This window comes from Ictalurus punctatus, chromosome 16 (genome assembly GCF_001660625.3).
Source record: "Ictalurus punctatus breed USDA103 chromosome 16, Coco_2.0, whole genome shotgun sequence".
Lineage (NCBI taxonomy): Eukaryota > Metazoa > Chordata > Actinopteri > Siluriformes > Ictaluridae > Ictalurus > Ictalurus punctatus.
The window spans coordinates 19,365,879-19,389,984 of NC_030431.2; the positions used below are offsets into that span (position 1 = coordinate 19,365,879).

Here is a 24,106-nt window from a genome sequence, read left to right on the forward strand (position 1 = left end):
TATATTCAACCTTTTCGAAGCCTTGCGACAGCTTTCTGTGGGAAATCGATCTAAATTGAATATAAATCTCCTTTAATTGTCATGAGTAAGTTTATGAGAGAAGTGTTGTTATGATGTCCGATTCGTAAGTGAATCGTTTGTTTGAGTCGGTTCATTTCAGTGAATTGGAGAATCCTGTTGATAAAACCAGTCTGAATGATTCATTCCCGAATAGAACCGATCTGATTTTAGAGTTCAACTCACTGATTCAATGATCCTGTCACTGTTTTAGTTAATTTCCACAATTCTTTCTGGAGCTGCTGGTGTATGACACTTATTATTCACTCAAATAAATTAATATAAATAAATAAAAATAATAAAGTTCATTGTTCTTGGAACTTGGGGAATAAGAAAGTACAAGTCGACAGCTTATAAAGACATCCAGACAGAGTTTTTATAGTGTCTGTGTATGAGAGAGCGTACAATGGTGTTAATTACTTGTACTGTTATTTGTATATAGTTATAAATGCATAATTTCAGTTAATTTAATAAACTGTTGAAATTTAGTTCTTTATAGCCTCTTATTGAATATGCAGTAATTGTTATGCTTATTGATAATGATTGTTTTTACACGTGGCAATAAGAAAAGATAATTGCGGGGTGGGGGCTTGGGGCCCGGAGTACAATTAGCCAGGGGGCTCAGAAACCCTACTAGCACCCCTGAATATAACAGCAGGGTTGCAGTGCATAGACCACTCATTACAAGGATAAATGCACATTTGAGAGGTCAGTAAAATGAGAAAAAAGCAATATGGTTAGATGAATCACCCTTCACCATATTCTCATCTGTGCAGTGCAGGAATGACGTCCACCAAGAGAACAATATAGACCTGAAGACTTGACCTTTATAGTGAAGTAAAGCTGTGGGGAATGTTTTGCTGGCACAGGGTGGCTCCATTTGTCACCTTAGAGAGAATTATCAATCTGCAAATTTGCAACTGCAAATCAATACAAAAGTATTGTGATTGATTCCCTTTATCCTATGATGAAACATTTCTATAATGATGGGAATGGTCTCTTCCAGGATGACCCCACCCCTGTGCACAGCACATGAGACCTCACTGAATGGTCTGATGAGTATGAAATGATAACATATGATACATATGCTGTGGCCGTTGCCCTCACCAGATCTCACACCAGTGGGAGATTTTGGAGCGATGTGTTAGACAGCCCTTTCCACCACCATCATCAAAACACCAACTGAGACTGATCATCCTTCCAGTACAGTTCCAGAGACTTGTAGAATCTCTGCCAAGATGCACTGAAGCAGTTTGTGTAGATTTTGTCACCCATCTGTATATGTCATGTTACTATTATAATGTAATCAAATTTGGTCTTAAACCGACGCTCAAATGCTTTAGAATGGATCATGTTTGTATTAAATAAAAAATGATGGTGATGCATTCATGATGGCTGAATAGAGGATGACCTAACTTTTTTTTTATTGTAAATCTCCCAAATCACTTGATCACAGACATTTATGCAAATACAGCCATTTTGATTTCACAGATTAGCATAACTGAAGATTTGCTTGTTGAGCAGCTACTGTTTTTTTTTGTTGTCATACCGAACTGATAAGCCGAGCTTAGCTGCTTTTTCACCTGTCTTTTATATCGATGATATCTATTACTCTCCTAGAGTTAGTTTCAACACAGAAATAGGATATATCTCACATGTTCAATTACACAATCAGTTTCCAACTGTGGAAACAACAAGCTTCCTCCTGACCTTGGGAGGAACTACATATTTGCCAGAGACATTTCATGTACAGTATTACAATCCATTCAATAATGTCATTTGGAAATATTTATTTTATTGACAGTTTATCAACATGAAAAAATGCTACCTATTGTTCCTCAAAGAGAACACAGGGTAAAAATGGTGAACCTCCATAGAAATGGCACAGTAAAAGTAAAAGTATTAAGGAGGCACTGACAGTCTAGATCTGCAGTTCATTTAAAATCTTTAGACAATTCATTGTACAATGCGGTTTTCAATACATCATGTGTAGGTGAAAAAGACAAAATGGTGCTTCAGTGCTTACATACATTTATTGTAAACAACAACAACAAAAAAGAACATACGATAATGTACAACAAATTTTGAAGAAGACAGCATTAACTTTGCATGTAGTAGCCTAACATTTTGGCTTCTGGTCTACCAGAAGGAGTCACTGGGAGGACACGCCAATCTACAACAGTATGTGCACAAAACCACTATTCATCTCGATGAACTGCAGCGTTTAGACACCATTTTAGTGGAATGGTGCAGTAGCAGACACAGTGGAAAACAGGTGCTGTGCAAACAGAGACGCCTCAGTTTGAGTAACATCCTTTAGATACCAAGTCATGTTCAGTAGTGCTTTTCGTGGACTCGATAACAGAACCCTGCCGTGTTGCAATCAACTTTTTCAGGCAGGCCACTTCTGCTGACAGGTTGGCGATGCCTTTTTTCAAGTACAAGTTCTCAGACTCTGAGATGGCATAGCAGCCATCCTTAAGGTCTACAACGAGTTTGTTAGTCACAGGCCCAGGTGAGTCAGGGCAAAGTCTGTTCTTGTAGCCATTTGGCATAGCCTCTGTTTGGTCTTTGTTCCAGTACTCAGGCTGTTGGATCCAGTCCTGGACGTTGTTCACCTGCAGGGAGAGTGGGCTAAGTGATGACTGGGTATATTCAGGTGTAGATCCCTGACCCATCTGGTAGCATGCCCGTGCAGACATGTCGATGGGGGAAGAGAACTTCCCAGATGAGTCGTAGTCAGGATCGATAGCCTCTACTTTGATCTGGATGGCCCGTGCTTTGATGCGCAGCTTGTGGGGTAGGGCTGAAGCTATTGCATCTGGCACTTTTACAGCAGAGACTATCACGCTTTTTTGGTCAGCAGTGGACGGTGTCAGACCTTTGGGGACTTGCTGTTCATCTTCCCCATCTGACGACTTGCTCACAGTCCCATCATCACCATCAGAGGTCCGTGGCGAGTTACTTGATGACCTGGTGAGCTGCAGGAAAGGATTTGGCTGAGAGTAGCCTGCAGGGAAAGGACTATTCAGGTAATGTCTGTACAGTTCATATGGACTGGCTCGGTCTCTGGAGTAGTTGCCATTTTCTAATGGCTCTTGCTTGATGATTTCCGGTGTCCTGCATGTGTTCATAGTGCTTGAGTCAGATCCATCTGATAAGGTGCTGTGAGGTGAGTGCTTGATCACTGATATGCAGCTACTGCTCAAGCATGATGGCTCAACCTCTCTGGGGTAAGAGCCTTTGACACCATTAGGGGGCACAAATTCCTGGTACAAAGCTTTAGTAGAGGTGGAGATCTTCTGCACCTCCTGAGCATAGGCAGCTGAGCTCAACAGGCCGAACTTCAGCTTGAGAGACAGAAGCTCAGCTTTGAGTGAAGCATTCTCCTCACCCAACACCATCAGCTTGTTCTCTAGCACCATATCATTGATCCGCCGCTTCTCCCGTGAGCGCTTTGCCGCCTCGTTGTTCTTGCGTCTCCGCTCCCAGTACAAATTGTCCTTCTTCTCATCAGGGATAAATTCCCGCTTTCTGCGGCACATGTTTTGTTTGGCCTTGAAGGGCATGTTGGACAGTTTCTGATTGATTAAGTCTCTGTCTGTGCCTTGCAGAGCCATGGCTAAGACCAGGTCATCATCTCCACTGTAGGATGGCTCTTTCTTAATGGCCTGCATATTACACAATGGAGTGATCTAGATTGCATAAGCTCATTAGTGCTCACTTGTGTTGAATAGACAAATCAGCATCATAAACTAAGCGCTAGACATAGCATGGGAGCCAGATAATGATTCCTGGTAGACCTGTTGAAAAGACACAAAGAAAACATTCTTAGAAATGACTTATAAAATAATAATATGTTATGCAAAACTGGTTTGACTTTGATAAAGGCTGACATCAGATATTCCAAACAAGAATCTCTGGTTCCCATAAGAAAAGTATGAGTCATCTATCATAAGTCATTCTAAATTAGGGACTTATTACAGGCAGTGTTTATCAGGTACAATGAGACACTCAAACACCCTACAGTGGTTTATGACTCTATTTGTCTCTGACTGCAACATGATTCCACCCATAAGAAAGTTAATAGCCTTCATAAAGCTTTATTAAAAGTAATTGGGAATAACTAAATGAATGGATTATACTCTATTATTTTAATATAAATAAATTGCTGAGAAACGTCTTAGTCATATTCTTCTCTGACACTTAGGTTTTAGAAGAATTAGAAGAACTACAATTTTAATCAGCAAGTAATGCACAAATTAACATTCCAAATAAAATAACCATAACAAACAGCAATAACAATTTATATATGCTTATTTAAAAGTTCATGTTCAGTGTGTTATGAATGAGTATTTGTGAGCCAGGTTCAGAGGCTAAGGCCAGCAGTATGCTTGGGACAGCAGCACATTGTGCTCTCTGACTTTGAATTCCTCAGTGTTTCTGAGGCGTGACATCCCGGAGTATGAGACAGGCTTACTCCTGCCGCTGGCTCATTGACATTCAGCAAATTTGTCAGCTGATAAAGTAACTTTATGCAAATTTTGCTGAGTTGCTGACACCCCACTACTCATGATAACACAGCGACCTATTCCTGATGAGTACTCTGTGGATTGGTCTCCTTTTGCACACCATAACTCAATTACATCTTGACAGTTTGTTGGAAATTCATCCCTAGAATAAATGTATACACTTTCTCAGAAGTGTTAGTGGGTGGATGGGAGAAATGTAACCATATGCTTTGGAAGGATTTGTATGTGCCAGATAAATTTCTTCACACATTCTCATGGCAGGGGTAAAACAGTGCAAGAAGATTTTTTTTCCCTGTATCTTTCTCAAAGTGGTCAGTAAAAAAAAAAATTACACATGAATCAATAAATAAATAAAGCATAAATAACATAGCCTAAATGGAAGAGGTGACTTCAAGGTGCTTTGTTATATAATGCAAACATTAAATACCTCATACAACAACAAGAAGAAGAAGAAGCAGGTAAAACTTGTGATCTGTTTTTTTTTTTGGTTTTATGTAATTATCTTTTACATATTTTATTTATTCATTATTTATTTGTTCATATTGTTTACATTGTTGACTACATGCATATGTTATAAAATGTGATCAACACTTTTGTATCTGGCACTTTGATAGGGATCATATAGCCTGACTACTAGAACAACAGCAGCTCACCTGATTTGACACCAAAATAATTTACTGGGTTAACCCTGCTTAAATTTATATAATAAATAAACAATACTTAGGTGTTCGCTTTTGTGTGTGTGTGTGTGTGTGTGTGTGTGTGTGTGTGTGTGTGTGTGTGTGTGTGTGTGTGTGTTTTTAACGAAAATATTTTGGTGTGCCCCTCTTCGAATTATGCAACGGCGCAGCGCGAGCGCCACTAAAGCACTCGCGCCACTAAAGCACTCGCATGACGTCACCCCTGGAGGTCGGTTACGCAAAAGAGTAACATTGAATCTGCACTCTATTTTTCTTGACACATTAAGCATTATCTAACCACCAGAATAAGGACTAAAATAGCTTATATCCGCATGTGGAACACACTACAGAATGGTGATAAACGGTTTAGACACATATGAGGGTCTGTCATGGCAATGACCTTCAAACCCAAGCGCTTTGGCTAAAGGTTTCAGACCGGGGCGACGGCTTCAGAAGTGTCCGTACCTGCAACGGGCTGATACGGTGTCTTCCAAAATGTAGCCCCCCCAAAAAAATCACACACACAAACACACCCACGCGCGCGCGCGCAAACCCCCACAAGCCAACTTAAGCTTATGTGGCAAATGTTTTGAATGTTTCAGGTTCGGGTCTGTGCGCCTCGCGCGATCAGAGCGCAGAACAAAGGAATGCGAGCAGAGCAGCCATCATCATCATCATCATGGTCACCATCGTCACACGTGGCTGAACAGAACCGAGACAATGCAAACAAACGGGGATCGCTCGAACCGTGCAACAGGAAGATTAAACAGCGGTGTAATAGAGACGCAGCTTTGTCTCAGTTTAATCATCTTGTTTGGGCTAGACGTGAGCGCGAGTGCGGTTTACATTTCAGGTGTGCGGGGTTTTTTTTTTTCTCTCTCTTTTTTTGTAATCCAGTCTGATTTCTCGTTCACCTCACAATCGGACTGATTATTGACGCTCGTGTGGCTCCATTATTCAAATCGCAGGACACACGTTGAACTGGAAAGAGTGATTAAACGCAAACCGAGCACGAGTGTTTAAACAATGCAGCACGCTGATGCTTTTTGACAGGCCGCTCCGACAAAACGCTTCATAATCCCAGTCGACACGCCGCCCGTTTCAGAGTTTGGTAACCGACGGGACGTTCTGTGGTGTTATATATTAACCAACTGCAACCATAAAAGCTGGTTGTTGTTTTTTTATGCAAGTCCTGAATTGCATTTTTTTTTAGAAAGTGAGGACTATTTTCATAACACGTAGTATTCATTCACTACCCAGATTCCTTTATTCTTCATTTCTATGGATTATAATTTGTCACTAGTCGCCATATAAAGCTTATGCATGCATTAGCTTACGTGTCACAAGTGTAATAACACCCTATTCGCTTTAAATAGATGGGATATAAATAGATAGTGTGTATATATATATATATATATATATATATATATATATATATATATATATATATATATATATATATATATATATATAGGCTGCATTATGGCTACGTGGAAATGCGCTTCCAACGCTTTTAGATCCTGACCCTGTTTTTTTTTTTTGTTTGTTTGTTTGTTTTAAACCAAACACCAAACAAAGTGTTACATATTCGTATGCAATGTATTAACGTTACGCCTAAAAGGAAATACCTTGTAGCCTAATGAACATTCGTAAGTGGAGCAGCAAAAACAAATGGTGTAATAAATATGGACAGATCAGCAGAGGTGTGTACAGCCACCCGCATGGGTCACTATGCCATTCATACGGCTGTGGTCACATTTCCAACCTACATGGTTCAAATGCTTAAGGAGTCAGTAGGTGAAGTGTGCGGTGTAAATACTTAGAATGGTTACAAATCAACACGGGTTTGGACACAGCACGCGGAATATTAACCAAATCCCATGCAGAGTTACCACATGATACAAGTTTGTATGGAAATGGGATGCATTCACAGGTTATGCATCAACACCAAGCAAATATTCTCTATAATACGAAACCAGATACATTTTTTTTTAGAAAGTGACAAAGTATAAAGCATAACAGTTACTATATGTAACAGACTAGCCCTGAACAATCCAAACTGCCCACATGACTCAGGGTGAAATATACGTGAAAAAATTCCCCTACCTTTAATTAGCACAAGCTATTTTTTGTGGTCCGTAGAGGAATAAAAAAAAAAGCATTTAATGCTCAAAAATAATGTGTTTCATAAGCAGCCCTAAAATTCCGTTAACGGTGAGGTAATGTTTCCCTGTTCCTCCTTTGCGTTTTCCTTCTGAACTGACTGCTGCCTCATGGATCTGTGTTAGTAGGTCACTGAAGAAATGTATTGGCAGCGTGCTGTGACTGACAGGCCTCTCATCCAATCAGAACGCGGCATTTTCCGATTTGAACCAATGCCTTGCCTTTTTCGTGGATATATCGGGAATCTAATGCAAATGAATTGAGCTGAGCTCTACTTGGGGCTCTACTTTATGTTGGGATAGCAATGCGGCGAGAATAAGTGACCAGATGAAGTGTTGCAGTTAAAAAAAAACAACACTGAATAACATGTAGATCAAAAAGTAGGCTACACACACACACACACACACACACACACACACACACACACACACACACGTTCAGTGTAAACCAGGTCAATTTTTTCAAAGTGAAGAAAAAATGTCAACATGTGCTCATGTAATGTAACAATTAGCTACCAAAAAGGTGATCCGTGAGATTACATCATGGTCACGTGGCTTCTTTTGTAATTATACAACTCAGAAGTCAAACTATCACTCCTGCATGGTACAACCACAAATATCAACGTCTTGAAGACATTTGTAAACACTCGGTAGGTATAGGCTACTATAATCATACATTCTGAAACGTTTAATTTTAATTTATTTAAAAATGACAGACTACTTGTCACTTCAACCCATTCTGTTATTTCAGTTCTTACAGAAATAGCAATGGCGCCGTCTAGTGTCCAAGAAACACAACGCACATGATCACTTTTTATTCTCAGTCTTGTGCCGTGAGCTTCCTGCTGTTTAGAAACAAAACAAAAGCAAGCCGCTATAAAATGTCCCGCGGAGTAAATTATAATTGCCTCAGGAGTCTTTGAAAGTCACTTAATACTGAGCCATGTTAGCCATTAGGCTATAAAGACGGAGTCAGTTAAACTAGAGGTAAATGTAAATAGTAGTAAAAAAAAAAAAAATACTCAATTAAAACCTAATTGGGTCAGAGAGCATGCGTCGTTTTAATATCTTATCGTTTATACACTCGCTCAGGCTAGTGATTTAGCGGCCTTGTGATGTGATGTAAGCGCATATAGCCTATATTACACAAACGCGTTTGACGCAAATAAAGCAGAGAGCTGCTGACCTTAGCATTAAATAAAACTCTGAGCAGGACTGTGCAGGTCAGTAGGTCACGCCGCACGCTCACTGCCCATGCACAGGGACAGAAAGCAACCGATGCAACACAGTTATGTTTACATTTACATTTATTCATTTAGTAGACGCTTTTATTCAAAGCGACTTACAAATAAGGAAATACAAGCAAAGCGATATATCAAGCGGAGAACAATACAAGTAGTGATACCATACAAGATTTATAATTGAGTTCTAGAACAGCAAAGTGCGCAGTGTAGAGGTGTAAGAGCCAGTCTTTTTTATTTATTTATTTATTTAATTCAAATGATAATGTTGGGTTGGCATTTTAGGGGTTAGTTAGGTGCACACGGAAGAGGTGGGACTTTAGCTGTGTTTTGAAGATAGTGACAGATTCTGTGGTCCGGATTGAGTTTGAAGTTCTTTCCACCACTGAGGGACAGTTAGTGTGAAGGTTCTGGAAAAGGACCTTGATCCACACCGAGTAGGCACTATTAAGCGTCGGTCATTAATCGATCGCAGATTGCGTAAATATGTAATACAGGAATTGTTATATTACTACACAGTTATAGCCTCCTTGCTGAAAACAAAAACAATAGAAACATCACAGAAATTCGAATGGTTTTCACTACAAATACTACTTAGTTGACCAACCATCAGCTAAGCATTAAAACCATTACCATTATTGGTCCTTAATGGTATCCACTAAACATAACCTGCCACCAATAGAAGGCAACAAATTACCAGTAGAGATTCACAGGGACCATTACAGTTTCCATTAAAACCAATATAAATTCCATTATAACCATTAAAAACATTAGAAATTCTATGAGGGCTTCTATTGCTCAACCTATATGTCCAAACCGTAATCACTCCAATCAACAGGCCTATAAATAATGTCTAATGTCAAGTAATGACCTAATATGTTCTGTCATTGGAAAATTCAGGAATAACTAAAAAAAAGACTATGGCTCCAATAAATGGAATATTATTGCACATTTGAATATTTCTATATTTATCCCATAAAACATATCTGTGATTAGTGGGCCTGTGTATTTTTTGTTTGCAGTTAAAGTGGCTTTAATGGGTTGTTGTGCAGTTTATGTCTAGCGTGCAGCCATTTGGGATCACGTGTACCTTATCAGAAGACGAAGAGAGAAACAAGGCAGAGGCTGTAGTCATGTCAAAATCTTTATTTGCAGGCTAAATAAATCAGTACATACCAAAATGTGGGTTACGTCATATGCCTAAGCTTTCTCTACACAGCATCTTTACTAATGAGAAACCTGTAGGCTAGATGATAATGTCTGGTGCAGATCGTGTAGCACATGTGATCTACATATTTATTCCTGGATATAATGAGAAATCCCGGGTGAGGAGAGCACGCGCTCTCCACCGCGCCGCGCTTTATTAACTTTGTAGCGCAGTTTGTGCGGCAAAAGTGGCGAAGTCGAGACAGGCTCTGCCTCTTTGACGATTTCCTTTTCTTTGCAAATGTCTTTGGGCTCAGTCACGAATGAACGTTGCTCCACGTATGGTTCATTCATGCGTGTATGAGCGGCGAATCTAGGTGTGGTTCCTGTAGGACATTGGTAACTAGGCACCATTTCATTTAGAGAGAAAGGTGCAGAGATTGGGTATACGTTCATGGTAGGATGCGCATGCCCTTGACCCCATTTTCTCTGAGTAATTGCATATGGGACGGTGCTGTAAGCGCTTGACGGAACGTTTCCATCACTGGGCGCGTGGATTCCCAGGTATTTGTTTCTCTGGTGAGTATTATCCACGGCAGGGAATGAAGCAGCAGAGAAGCTTTGCATTCTCGGGAGAGGCACCGAGTCGTAAGAACTGAAGTCGCACCGACTAGAGAGAGCGTAATGAGGTATACGGTTTGCTCCCGGAAAGTCCACCAGAGAGCGCTGGTAAGAGTCCCGTGTCAGCTCTCGGACAGGGGAATAGTCCATGAATGTATCAAGGGAAGTTTCTTTGCCAACACCGTGATAATTAATGGCTGAAAGCGCCGCTTTGAGTTTCTCATTTTCTCGAAAGAGTTGGAGCGCGCGCTCTTCCAGGAGCCGCTCTTCCATTCGCCGGCGCTCGCGCGACCTCTTAGCCGCCTCGTTGTTTCGACTGCGCTTCATCCAGTAGTTGTCGTCTTTCAGCTCGTCTGGCGTAAACTCTCTTTTCCGACGCGTTGGGACATTTGCCTTTACGGTTAAATCGCATTTAAATCCGTGCTCGCAGTTCCAGTGCCCCTCGTAAGTGTTTGCATCTCGCGCAGAACAACAAGCGCTGGATGACATCGTGGCAGAAACGGAGCACGTGCACCTGATCACTTAATCTGATGCACAGATGTGAGGATGCACGCTTTAAACCAATCTTGGCAAAGTTCCGAAGGAAAAAAAATAAGCCTATAGGACAGGGTGATGGGATAAATGTAGGTAGGCCACACCTCTCTTTTTTTAACAGCAAAGTACAAAAACGTCCACTGTGCAGGCTTGACGTTTACCTTCAAAGATCATTAGCTCCTTTTCTCCTAGTTTATAATTGGAACGACAATCACTGTGCATTTATCCGAGCATGAACAGGGACATTTCTGGCAGTTATAGACATATCAGACAGTTTATGTAAATCTCAAGCCTTTTCCCCAGTGACACTCCTGAAGTCATTTCCATGTTCTCGCCATGCATCTAATTCATTCTTGTATAAATGCTATGCATATATTAATTATGATTAAAACACGTGTTAACGGCGTATTATTCCAGTCATTTAGACTCGATAATTCCAGACATCTATCATAGTTGAGGGGGTAGTTCATAAGAAATTCATTAAATGTTCAGTCAATTAAAGGTCATTTGCATTTTAGTTATATTAAAAATGTTTTACTATTGTAGAGATTTTTAAATAATAATAATAATAATAATAATAATAATAATTAAAACAACCCAACATACAATATTTCACCTATCACTTTATTTGACACTCCCTCTTCCTGCACATACACAATATATGGTTAAGTTCTGTTATAACAGTTTGGTTAAAAACAAAACAAAACAAAAAAGCAAATATTTGGTTTTAAACTAAATTTAAGTAATATCACTGGCTAAACAAAATTATCTGAAAGAGAGACAGAAAAATTAAAAATCAATTTCTTTAAGAGAATCAATGCTATAAATTACAAATCTTTACAACAGAGTTTTAACCTTAAAAACAAGTATTTAAAAAAAAGGTCACACAAAGGTTTAGGGGCCACCTCACTTTTTCTAAAAGTCCTGATAATATGTAAGGCAGTTTAGCACTGAACGTTGCATAGTTTTGAGTCTGTCAGTTAAAATAGGTGCTCCATTATATTAACCCTTTGGAAACATTCAGTTTCAGTGAGACATAAAAAAAATGTAAGCTTCAATGTAGTAAACACAGCAAATCTCATTCTCATTATTTCTGAAAATGAGATAAACATAAGGCACTCAGATTGCCTAACAATTCCTATATAACTGTTTTAAGTGGGGGGAAAAAAGTTGATCAAATGAATTGATGGCAACTACAATAATCCACATAAAAAGATACAATGGTCCATGTTGCACAGCAACAGTAAGAACTCAAATTCTTCTGAATGGCTTTGCAACAAATCTGATTAGGAAAAAAAGAACACTGTCAGTGTGTCACATCAACAACCCACCTACTGTCAAAAGGTGAGAAGTTAGATTCTTCATTGCAGCTGAAAAGCAGCATAAGGGTACAGCCGTCACCAGACCTAGAGGTATAGCCTCCTAAAGTAAAAAAGTTGTTTTAGTGACTGCCACGAACCCATAAATAACATTCAGTTTTTGTCTCAATCAATGATTTCCCTTCACTGTGTGGTTAAGCTGGCAGAAGCTACAAAGTCACACTTCAGAGAACAGCTCTCGGCTGTCATTGGGTCCCAAAAAGCTGCCTATGCCTCCGAATGCATCTCATTGTCATCAATCTGTGGGCTGTCATTGTCCCCTAGAAGCTCTGTTTCAGGGACAGATGTGTCATCGTTATGCAGACCATTCTGGGAAGCTCCATCAGCCATGTTGTCCTCAGCTGCCTTAGCATCCTCACTCAGCAGGCCGGTCTTCTCTGTGCCGGATGCATTGGATGGTGCTGTGGTGACATAACCTGTACTGGTGGAGCCACTGCCACTGTGGTGCGAGCCTGCCTTAGGTACCATCTGCGGGTGCATCTGCTGTGAGGGCATCTGCATAGGGATCTGCATGGGGTAGAAGTTCTGGAGGTATGGATATGCGGGCACAGGCTGGTAACCGTTGACAGGGATGTAAAGCTGGGGCGGTACCATAGGCCTCATCTGGCCCTTCATAGGCATAAACTGGGGCTGTGGGAAAGGAGAGGTCTTCTTTGGGGTGACATAGCGGGCAGCACTGATATTGCTGACAGGGCTTGTGCTCAGAGAGCTGGTCTGGGTGGTGTTGCTCGCCCCAGAGGTTTGTGCTGAGCTGTTGTAGTTGGACAAGCTTTCCCATGTGCGCAAGCGTGCATGGATGTCCTTGAAGCGTGGCCGGCGTGCCGGGAATTCATTCCAGCACTCCAGCATGAGAGTATAGATCCAGGAAGGGCAGTCATCAGGGCAAGAGAGGACTTGTCTGTTACGTACCATCTCAATCACATCTTGGTTGGAGTAGCCACAGTAGGGCTGCAGGCCATAGCTGAAAATCTCCCACAACACCACACCATAGGACCAGATGTCAGAGTCAGTGGAGAACTTGCCATACATTATGGCTTCTGGGGACATCCAGCGAATAGGGAAGGGACTGTTGCCCATCAGCTTGTAGTAGTCAGCAGAGTAGACCTCACGGAACAGCCCAAGGTCCAGAATCTTTACGTTGAGTTTGTCGCAGACCAGAATGTTTCGAGCAGCCAGATCTTTGTGGACAACATGATGACTGGACAAGTACTCCATCCCAGCTGCCACTTGAGTGACAATGTGCAGGAAGTCAGCCTGCTCAAGAGCTGACTTGACTGTTTTGTCATCATCAGAGCTGCCTACGTCCGAGTGGGGTGAGCGCATAACCAGGAACTCATGGAGGTCACCATGGCCTGAGTAACTGAAAACCATGCTCATGGGCTGCTCTTTGGTCACCAAACCCAGGAGGCACACAATGTTTGGGTGCTGGAGTCTGGACCGGAGTGTAGCCTCATGACGGAACTCTTCTTGCAGTGTTCCCTCATCCTTGTCTTTGACGGTCTTAATGGCCACCACTTGGGTCTGCTCTCCTGGTGCTGTGCCATAGAGGTGACCTTTGTAGACCTTCCCAAAGCGGTCCTCTCCGAGCTCCTCCATGAAGCGTACAGCTGATAGGTTGATTTCTCTGAGTTTTGCCTGATAGGAAAAGATCATACAGATTTACATATTATTAAAGTATACAGCTTTTGTATAATAAAATGAAATGGAGTGCTCTTCATGTTACCAACACAGTGGTTGACCTAGTGTAGTCCTGAATCACGTTATGGGTGGAGAATACTACTGAATGACAATGAGTTGCTTGTCAAGGCCATTACAGAATATGACTGATTACCTACTATGTTGCATTCATAACCAGAAAACAAGCTCTAACCGATGTCTAAAATAACCAACCGCTAGAATATCATGTCTAATCATATTATGTTGACCCAATTTAGAGTATGTTCAGTGTTAGAATAACAAAATCACGTCTAGCTTAAGGGTGTAGCTACTGGACTGGTGAGAGTAATACCTGCTTGTGCTGATTGAGAAGTGGCATCTCCATGTCCTGACTGGGAGAAGCAGTAAGTTGCCGACGAGGGGGGGTGTCGACTGACTCCTTCTGTTTGTTACGGCACATACACACCAGGAAGAACAAGCAGGCAATGACCAATGGGATAGCTATACTGGGGATGAGGATGTACAATATCTCCTTCTTCATGTTTTCAGGGGGCTCTGGAGTTGAAAACAATTAACACAAAATAACACTGAGTAATGGTCAAGTAGCTGCACAGAAGTCTTTAATATGTAGATACATTACTGTTTTATTATTTATTAATCATGATGGGAGGTTCTACTTACTGCATGGGCGGACATCACAGAATTCAATCCTCACATGGGGGTCAAGAGTGAAACACCATGGAGCCTCCATTTGTCCTCCAGGGTTCCTACAGAAGTTGTGTCCCCCTCTGAGCTCTGGGTAATCTTTAGGTGTCAAATGATGGCTGTGGGGATACTGATTTGTCCAGGGCTGACACTGCTGGCCAGATGTTGTTTTACTGACAACACCTCTGTAATTGGCACCACTGTCATTGTAACAGCTGTGATCTGAGGGAGAATCTTTCACAAGGATTTAAAATTAGGGAGCAGAAATTGACAAAAATTAACATTCAAATAATCTAAACAAAACAAACAAACAAACAAAAAAAACATACCAAAAAAACCCAAGAAACTCCACCTCAAAGACCACTAGAGGGCCCTCTTGATTCATTCTTCCAACAAATTAATTATCACACTTATTACATTAGACATTCAACTTGCTTATGACATGTCATGCTTGTCAAACACTAAGGGTTTAGCCAACCTCAAACAATGCAGTATGTCATACTATATTCTTAATAATATGCCTAATTGCAGCACTTTACTGCTAGAAATTACTGGGCATTATTTCTTAAGCTTCTACACTCAACCCAAGTAATCCAGGTAACTTGAGTTATGCTTGTCTTAGGTTTACTGAAATGTGAAACAGAACAAAAATGCAAACTGGCTCAAAATGTCCTAAGACTGCTTTGGAAATCTTTGCTTCATTGCACAGGCATTTAATTATGGAATGCAATACAAAAAGCTTGTCAACAACAGGCTTCAAGATAGCACCAGTGAATTACGGCAGGTCCACCTACATGTCTCCAGACGGTTGGTGGGCACGCCAATGCGCATGCAGCTGGCAGCGTCTGGTGAGCCCGGGTGAGGGAGCAGCTTGCATTTGGGCAGCTCCAGTTGCATGAGGATGAGTGGGTGGGAGCGGGCGATGGTGTACTCAGCACGGCACAGGTCATTCTCAATCGCCTCACACTCATCTCTGCAGAGCTGGCGCCTCCTAGGGCCCCTCGTGCCTTCTTCGCACAGAGGGAAGACGTAGTGGCAAAATGAGGGAATGGCAAACTGCGAACACTGATCTGACAGCTGGGTGGAGGTGCCAATCATGGTAAATGCAGCTAGGCATGAGAAAAAGGGAGGAGAGAGGTGAGGCAAAGGTGCAGGTACATATGTTACTGCATATTTAAGTAATGGACGGTATTGGGTGTTAAATGAGAGGTCAGGTTTAACAGTTACAAAACACTTGAGAGCTTTATAAGAGTTTATAGCAGCCAGTCATTTCACACCACTATCCCAGCATGTGACTGCTTTAATTCAAGGTCTCACAGAAACTTATACTGAAAGTTACATATTTTCTGATCATATGAATTAGGTTCTTTAAATAAGCATACTAAAAAATAGGGTTAGCTGGCAGGACTACATTGTTTATAGGTAAACAAAGATTGCAATACTTCATAATATGGAGAAACTACAATGTCTTCTTTTAACAGATAAATATAAGTTTATTATTAGGTTTTGGCTTATAATTAATACACATAATATGTTCCAGATGTTTCTAGGACTCTCAAAAAATTTTACTCAAGCGAAATCATCTGATCTATTTTCCCCTAAGATATTCAGGGTCTGAAGCAGAGTACAGTAACACAGGAAAATTGTTTTGTATGCCTTTTTTTTGTTTAGGGTTATTTTCCTATTAGATAAAACCACAGAATCTTCAGAGAGATTACATGTAAATTTAAGCAATGAAATTACATGACAGAGCTTTCCAGAGAGAGAGAGAGAGAGAGAGAGAGAGAGAGAGAGAGAGAGAGAGGAAGCCGATTCATGCTGGGCTAAGGAATATTAGGAGAGCCTACATTTCTCTTATTGCAAAGGATTTATTTAATATCAGTACTTGGTTGCAGAATTAAACTCTCAGTTTTCATTTACTGCCCTTCTGATCCCTTTACAATAACGGATTTTTAACCAAACCTGGCATTGGTTTCTTAAAGGAATGAAAAATGCATTTTAATCTGTTTAATCTGTTCAGAAATGCTGTGAAGTTACTACACACGATCCTTCTCAATGTTTGCTGCTCTTTTTTTTTGTCATATTTGATGCACTACATACTTTTAAACAAATACCGTATATAAAAACTTGAGTGTGCCCTAAGGTTAGACATGCTGGGTATGGGAACAACACACAGTGTAAAGTGCAAGGTTAGCATGGCAGCAGTTCCTGAGGGAAGAAACAACTAGGATGTTTATCTAAAACATCAGACAAAATGGCTTGCCTAGAACTGACAATGTTTCTGTGAGTCACCTAAAAGGACCTAAATTACAAACTGCTTTGAACGTGATGTGAGACAAGAAGAGCACAACGACTTCCAGCTGGTGAATGCAACAAGAAATGATGTGAAAATTAAACATTCAGTGCTGAAAATGATTGTCATCACTTACCCGTGATGCGGTTCTCACTTTCTCCTTGCATCTGTAGAGACTCTACATAGATGCTCCTGTTCCCGATAAATCTTGCACATGCGATGCCTCGGTATGGCTGACAGAAGCCTTTCTCATGGGTCCTGAGAAACATAAACGATGAGACCTTTGTTAATCACTATGGTATTTTTCAGTATATCTTACAAATCCTCATGCTAACAGTTTGTATCTTATATGTGGTTACGTATATGCTGTAATCAGATTGTGGTATTATAGAACAGAAAATCTTTATAATCATATATGTGAATAAAAGCTTAGAATCAAAATATTAGTATCAGTTCAGTATTAAGACTCATATTTCTTGGCAGTATGACACATTAATCGTAATATGTTCCAGATGAGCAGCCGCACTTGCGGGCTCCACACAGAATCCCAGAACTGACCACAGATATGCTTAATTGTAACAAACCCAAAACATCAGTATCGTTATTGCCAGCAGCAAATACAGACATGCAAAAATTGATTATCAGCATCAGCCCATTTAAACATGAATATCCCTGCAGAGCGGAACATGAACTACTACATCCAAAGATGCGGATTTAAACCTCAGCAAGGGATATATGGACTCACTGACTTTTTTGTCCCAACATCAGCACATTAGGAACAAATCCTAGTTCTTGAACTTAGTAAATAGCGGACATAGCATTCGTTCTTTGTCATTAGTTTGAGTGTCGAAAATGTCTACAAACACCATACATTAAGTGACACCGTAAACATTTAACTTCAGGTTGACAACCTACAACGTCCCATTTTTCGCTAATTAGGGTGAAAAGGTTTCATTGATGTACCTCAATGACTCACTACGGTGTCTCGACAAGGAATACAACACTTCTGTTATGCGAAACAAGTGGCACACCTTGATACTTTAATGTCAGTGGAGCGGAAGTGCTTGCAGTGGAAAAAACAAAAGGACTTTCCACATCGGGTAGAGCAGCACATGCCCACAAATGTACACACACACATATATATATTATATATACATAATATATATATATATATATATATATATATATATATATATATATATACACACACACATATATATATATATACACACATATATATATATATATATATATATATATATATATATATATATATATATATATATATATATATATATATATATATATATACACACACACACACACACACACACACACACACACATACATATATATATATATATATATATATATATATATATATATATATATATATATATATATATATATATATACATATATACACATATACACACACATATACACACATATATATTACACATACATACACACACACACACGTCTATCTATCTATATATCTATATATATATAAAACTGTCAGTTCTCAGTCCAAACTCTACTGTGCCACAGAATCAATTAAGCAAGGAATAAAACACAGTGAGGCACAATGAGGAAAATAATCAACGACAGGGTGCATGTAATGCAATTACCATCTCAGAGTTTTCCTATAACAGGAATAACACAATCTGGAATATGCTGTTATAGGAAAATTCTGAGGTGGTAATGGCATCACATCACCCAGTTGTTGTATTTTCCTCATTGTACCCCATTGTGTTTTATTCCTTTCTTAACCTACTGTCTGCCACAGTAGTATTTGGAATGAGAACTGAAACTAATTATATAAGATCTGTTTAAATATTAGATTATTATGGCAGTTACATGCTTTTAACCTATTAGTATTAGACATTTTTGTAGCATCACTCATTGCCTGTGAAGACAAGAGGATAAAAAATGTTACAAAAGCCACTTCTGCTAAGCATTTAGCTGTTAATTAATTCAGAATCTTGCTTAAAACATCAGACATAACATGCAAGAACACCCCAATAATTTTTGTGTACCAAACACTTAGGAATTTAGGATATAAGCTGCAGTGATGTTTTCAGTGTCTTCACGTGCGATGACCTCGTTCTCCTGCAGAGCACAGTGGAATCTGGGCTTTTTTAGACTGACACATGCGGGTTTGTGGGTTTTGATGGCAGATATTTAGCTGAACTCATGTCAAGTTACTCATTGTTCTGCCTTTGGGCTTAGCTGTTTTCCCCGTTATATTTTGATGAAATCGTTCTGCAACGATGGACATGCACAGCAGCTGAAATTGGATAAACTGGACAAACTTAGTAGCATCATATCATGAATTTCTTTTGAGCAGAATGTAGAATAAACATGTCACAAGTGAACAACGTTGGGAGTTTTGACTTGTAATGAATTTCAGAACTGCACATATTAATACAAGAGGATGTATATCTAAAGAGTATGAAAGATACTGATGTATTATAACTAAAAGTGGGAGATATGACAGACTTCATATTCCTGTACTTTGAACGTAACTTGTTCTGTACAGCATCATTTTCGCTGTTTAAAGTACAGATTTGCTAGCAACCTGGCAAATTTTCAAATCCTGCAACGTGATCTCCCAACACATGGTGGACTTGTCATACTTTGCGTAAATGCTGAGGGAAGTGTGTGTCAAAGAAATATTTTTCAAATATCCTCTCTTTTCAAAGCAAATTGATATTGAGCTTGTGTGGATGTTTTTTTGTTTTGTTTTTTTAAACCCCTTCTTTCCAAATTTGGCTTGCACAATTCGTATTGCATTTTGCTCAAGTCTCAGCATGCTGTAATGCCAAAGGAGCTGTTAATGTCCAAAAAGGCCTGGTCCTGCTCACATCAATATTACATATGGTTACAATTTTACTGCAGTCTAAAGTGACTGGAAGGAATTCTGTCTCTCCAATAATGTCTGAAGACTTCAGCTTAACAAGATTTAGACTTACTTCCTACTTCTGGTTAAAAAAATACGAGGTTGGACAAGAACATACCTGCAAAAATAGAATAATGAACTGAAGAACTGGAGCAGTGCCTGAGTACCAAAGTTCATGCGTTCAATAGCTGTGTTTCCAGTCCTAGGGATAGTGTGATAGTGTTATTTTTTTTTTCCTTTTTTTAAGTCTTAAGTGATCTTTTTTCTCATCTACAAATTCACATAATAATTTATTAACTATTTTACAAGGAATATTTTATGTTTAAAAAAACATTTAACATAAATGAACAGCTATTGATTTTTAACACTTATGACCATGTATGCCATTTATTTTGCTTGTCTGTTGGCAGGGAAACCATGGTTTATCTGCAGTGGTTTACTCCAGTACAATTATTGCACAACATGAGTCGTGTTTTGCAAAAATATGCCTTCATGTGGTCATTTTTTAAGAGTCTCGTCTATCAAAGTTCATCTACAGAGAGTTATGCATTTGATCCTTAATCAAATCTCCACCAATTCTTCTCCTCACTGAAAGGAATATAATCATTCCAGACCCTATATTTATGCAAAAATTTTAGCTTCAAAGGAAAAAGTCGATTTGTGACTGCACAAAACAGAAAAACACATTTCTATATTGTTTTGCAGGATATCAAATGCTGGTTGCTTTTAGGCATTTTTCATAACAACAAGAGTCTTAGGAGTTTTACGAGAATACAGAACAGATCATAACTAACATGTCCCAGGAGGCTACTTTTGAAGAGTAAAATTGTTCAGGATGATACCAGAGTACATTGAGAAGAGATTTGAAAAAGAGACCTGAACCATGTCACGTCTTCGACTGAAACTTGATGTGAAGAATCAGCATTCACACTTTCAGCATTCACATTCAGGGCTGGTCTTAAAGGAAGGTAGAGGAACAGAGGAGGTGTTGTGTGGGGCCCACAAGCACCCTGCAAGCCAGAGCCTCCACCTGCTGAGGGCTGACACTCATCAGTTCCCTCCCACTGCTACAAATCAAGCACAATGTCCTTATTCAAAAAAGCTGACAGAGTTTCAGCCATCTCAGTAACAAAAACACTTCTTCTGCTCTAAAGATCTGTGTTATATTGGAGCATTGTTTGGCCAAAGTAATCAAGTTAATGATAAGAAAGTAGGTCTGTGTACACTGCTTTCATTAGTTTTCTATTTTATTTCATAATTTCACTATGGTCACTACACTTTATATATATAAAAATTAAAAAAAAAAAAACCAAGAGGGCTGAAAAATCTTCAAGACTTTCCAGGTGCTGCAATTTAGGAATAATTTAATATTTCACCCCCCAAAAATTCCATACATATGTTGATCCCATTTTTTAAAAAATCATATTATTTATGAAAACAGAATAAGGTTTCAGAATACATGTCTTAACCAGAGAAAAGAGAATGTAGATAAGCCTACTTTTATTTCCAGGTCAACTCAGTTCAGGTTGAAATGTACTGCAGTGGGCATGTTTTCATATTTGGATTCATAAACATTTGACTTGTAGACTTTGTGTGGTGAAATAAGTAAAAACAATGAAAAATTACTAAAAAAAAAAAAATTATTCAATGAAAAACAAAAATGGATTTATTTCCAGTTTAAGTGTATGCCAATAAAAAGAAAATGTTAAATAAAAATCTGTTTCCTTGTTTTCCCATTTTCCTTATGAAATGAAAAATGAATTATTGCAACATATACAGACCAAAGAGGATGTACACAGATAGATAAATAAAAAAAAAAAAAAAAATGGAACAAGGCTGAAAAGAAACATGTGCCTGATTGAGCCCAGTGGGTATGCAGCGTTGTCAGGCTCTGACGGATACCAGATGGTAATACTGATGCCAACTAAAGCCTGATCTACAGAACCTGAGTAGGACAATGCTTCCTGGAGCTAACTCAAACACTACTACACACCGAGTGGCATCCTTGCTAGACCGGACATCCAACTGGACAGCTTAAACAGAATCTCCACCCAGCAGTGCTGAGAGCAAATGCAAGGATACAAGCAAACAAACAAGCCCTGTGCCAAGAAAAGAGAGCATTCTGTAAACAGAGTCAGGGGTAGGCTGGGAATACTTAGCAAAATACTGCCTAGAACATTTCAAAGTTGGAGCTCTGAGTGGAGGAAGCAACTAATTGGAAAAGAGCCTTTAAATTCCTCCCAAACAAACATGGTAATAACTGGGAATCTCTATAAAGAACACAAAGTGATAAAACACTGCACTTAAAAGAGAATTCCGGACATGATGATACCCCAGGACCTCCTGCAGTATCAGAGCATGATTTCAGAGAGCATTCATTCCAAATCATTGTGTAACATCTGTTACACCACAAGATGGCAATAATTTGTTAGTCCTGACTAACACAAGGATCCAAAAGAGGAAGACTTTGACTGCCACACTACCTACCTACAAGGGTTGGGCATGGTGATCTCACGATCAACATAAATGATGACATATTCTTTATTATAATATAATGTTTTAAAATATTCTTTTCTGATGATATGGATATGTACTGCAAAAGAGTGAAGATCAATTATCATTTCATGAGTTACATACAGTATCCCTATAATCAGCAAACACACCCACACATGGCTCTTAAGGAGCAGGCTACGATCAGTGATTCAGAGGAAAGGCACTAGATGGAGGAGCAATGAGACAAACAAAAGCATTCCTGCACAGTGGAATTTACAACATGGCCCTAATCAGTCTGTGTGACCTGAGAGTAAGCACTGGGCCTACTCTGGCATCATGGAAACAACACTTATCTCTCTCTCTCTCTCACACACACACACACACACACACACACACACACACACACACACACACACACACCTCCTTGTGCTTCAGTTGTCTTGGTTTGTGCTTCAGTAAGTGTAAGTGTATATACTGAAACCATCAAGCCAATCCCCATTACAGAAGATCTCTATCTCAGAACAGTTAACAAATTTCTGAGGAGCCTCATCGAGTCCTGACACTCATCAGCAAGTCAGAGCAAAGGAAACCTCCACTACGTGCCCACAACACACACCCAAGGACCAGATGAGCCCCTCATAATCCTGGCATACCCGCAGCAAGCCTTTTAGGAAAACATTACACAGGAGACCAACAGAACCAGCAGGCAATGGAAGAAATCCTGTACTACAAAATTCTACCAGTTACACTCTCAAAAATAAAGGTACTAGACTGTACTTTTCTTGTACTTTTACCTGGAATGATTCCTTAAGGTACATAACTGGATCCTATATAAAAGTATGCTATATGCACTTTCCTAGGTGAAAGATAATTTAAAAAACATGCAACAAGGACAATTTGCCACTTTTATTTCTAAGCAAGTATGAGTCAAATTAGTAACTAGAAAGTCTCTCAGACCAAAATTTGTTCTCGGTTTTTAAATACAACTGTGAATGTCAGCATAGTTTTCGCTGAATGTCCCTTCAGACATTATACCCTTTATTTAAAAATTGGAAAAAGATCAATTTGGCCCTCACCCTGTGCTTTCTTTCCTCAGGCCATGGTGACCACCAGCTCCCTGGTTCTCAGGGAAATTCAGCCAAAACTTTGCTCTGAGTGAGAAAGGCTCTTTGTTGCTTATGCAGCACCGACTCCAGCCTCATTCCCTGTACACACAGCATCTATGGAGAGTGCTCCAGGGCTAACACGTTTTAGTCTCACTCTCAGAGCGTTTTATGGCCAAATCAAACAAGAAGTGCAGTGCTGCGGCAAAGTTGGCAGAGGACAAGGAGAGATGGAGTATGGAATAATGTAGGAGGGAGATGAGAGGTGAGAAACTGGGGAACAGTGAGTCCTTTTCCAAAACACAGAGTGTTGGTGCTGGAGCATAATCTAGAAGCAATTTGCTTACAGCACCAAAAAGAACCAGTGACGTCAGGGTTTCAGGGTCATGACAACTAACAACTCTAGAAAAAGTTGCATCACCACCATTAAAATAAGACATGGACACTAATAAATAAATAAATAAAATAAAAATAAAAAATCATAAAAAAGATCACTGCTGGGAAACAAAAATTAACAACAGGTGAAACAGGAGCTTCACTTCTAATGCTAACGTCTCAGACTTTTTTGTGTTGTCAAGTATTGTCTATGAAGATATATTAGG

At 39.6% G+C, this 24,106-nt stretch overlaps 2 protein-coding genes across 4 annotated transcripts in view; both read right to left on the bottom strand.

Annotated features, from left to right (window-relative positions):
- Positions 1-1,832: 1,832 nt before the first annotated feature.
- On the bottom strand, positions 1,833-7,550 carry nfil3 (nuclear factor, interleukin 3 regulated). The gene is made up of 2 exons (XM_017489912.3): positions 7,376-7,550; positions 1,833-3,860 (listed from the first exon to the last, which is right to left on the bottom strand). Exon 2 carries the CDS (start codon positions 3,732-3,734, stop codon positions 2,355-2,357), a length of 1,380 nt encoding a protein of 459 aa, XP_017345401.1. The 5' UTR covers positions 3,735-3,860; positions 7,376-7,550; the 3' UTR covers positions 1,833-2,354.
- A 4,028-nt stretch (positions 7,551-11,578) lies between these two features.
- Positions 11,579-24,106, bottom strand: part of ror2 (receptor tyrosine kinase-like orphan receptor 2) — a 78,049-nt gene continuing 65,521 nt past the window's right edge. For 2 of the 3 annotated variants that reach the window (XM_017489981.3, XM_053686891.1), the window contains exons 5-9: positions 17,143-17,264; positions 15,508-15,822; positions 14,690-14,947; positions 14,361-14,563; positions 11,579-13,987 (exon numbers count right to left, since the gene is read on the bottom strand). In XM_017489981.3, the coding sequence (XP_017345470.2) occupies positions 12,560-13,987; positions 14,361-14,563; positions 14,690-14,947; positions 15,508-15,822; positions 17,143-17,264 (2,326 nt within the window). In that variant the 3' untranslated portion in view covers positions 11,579-12,559. The remainder of the gene's footprint in view (positions 13,988-14,360; positions 14,564-14,689; positions 14,948-15,507; positions 15,823-17,142; positions 17,265-24,106) is intronic. The other variant, XM_017489982.3, reaches the window with a different exon arrangement.

Excerpts from the sequence above, each read along its gene's own strand:
- nfil3 (XM_017489912.3), bottom strand. The coding sequence starts at position 3,734 with ATGCAGGCCATTAAGAAAGAGCCATCCTACAGTGGAGATGATGACCTG.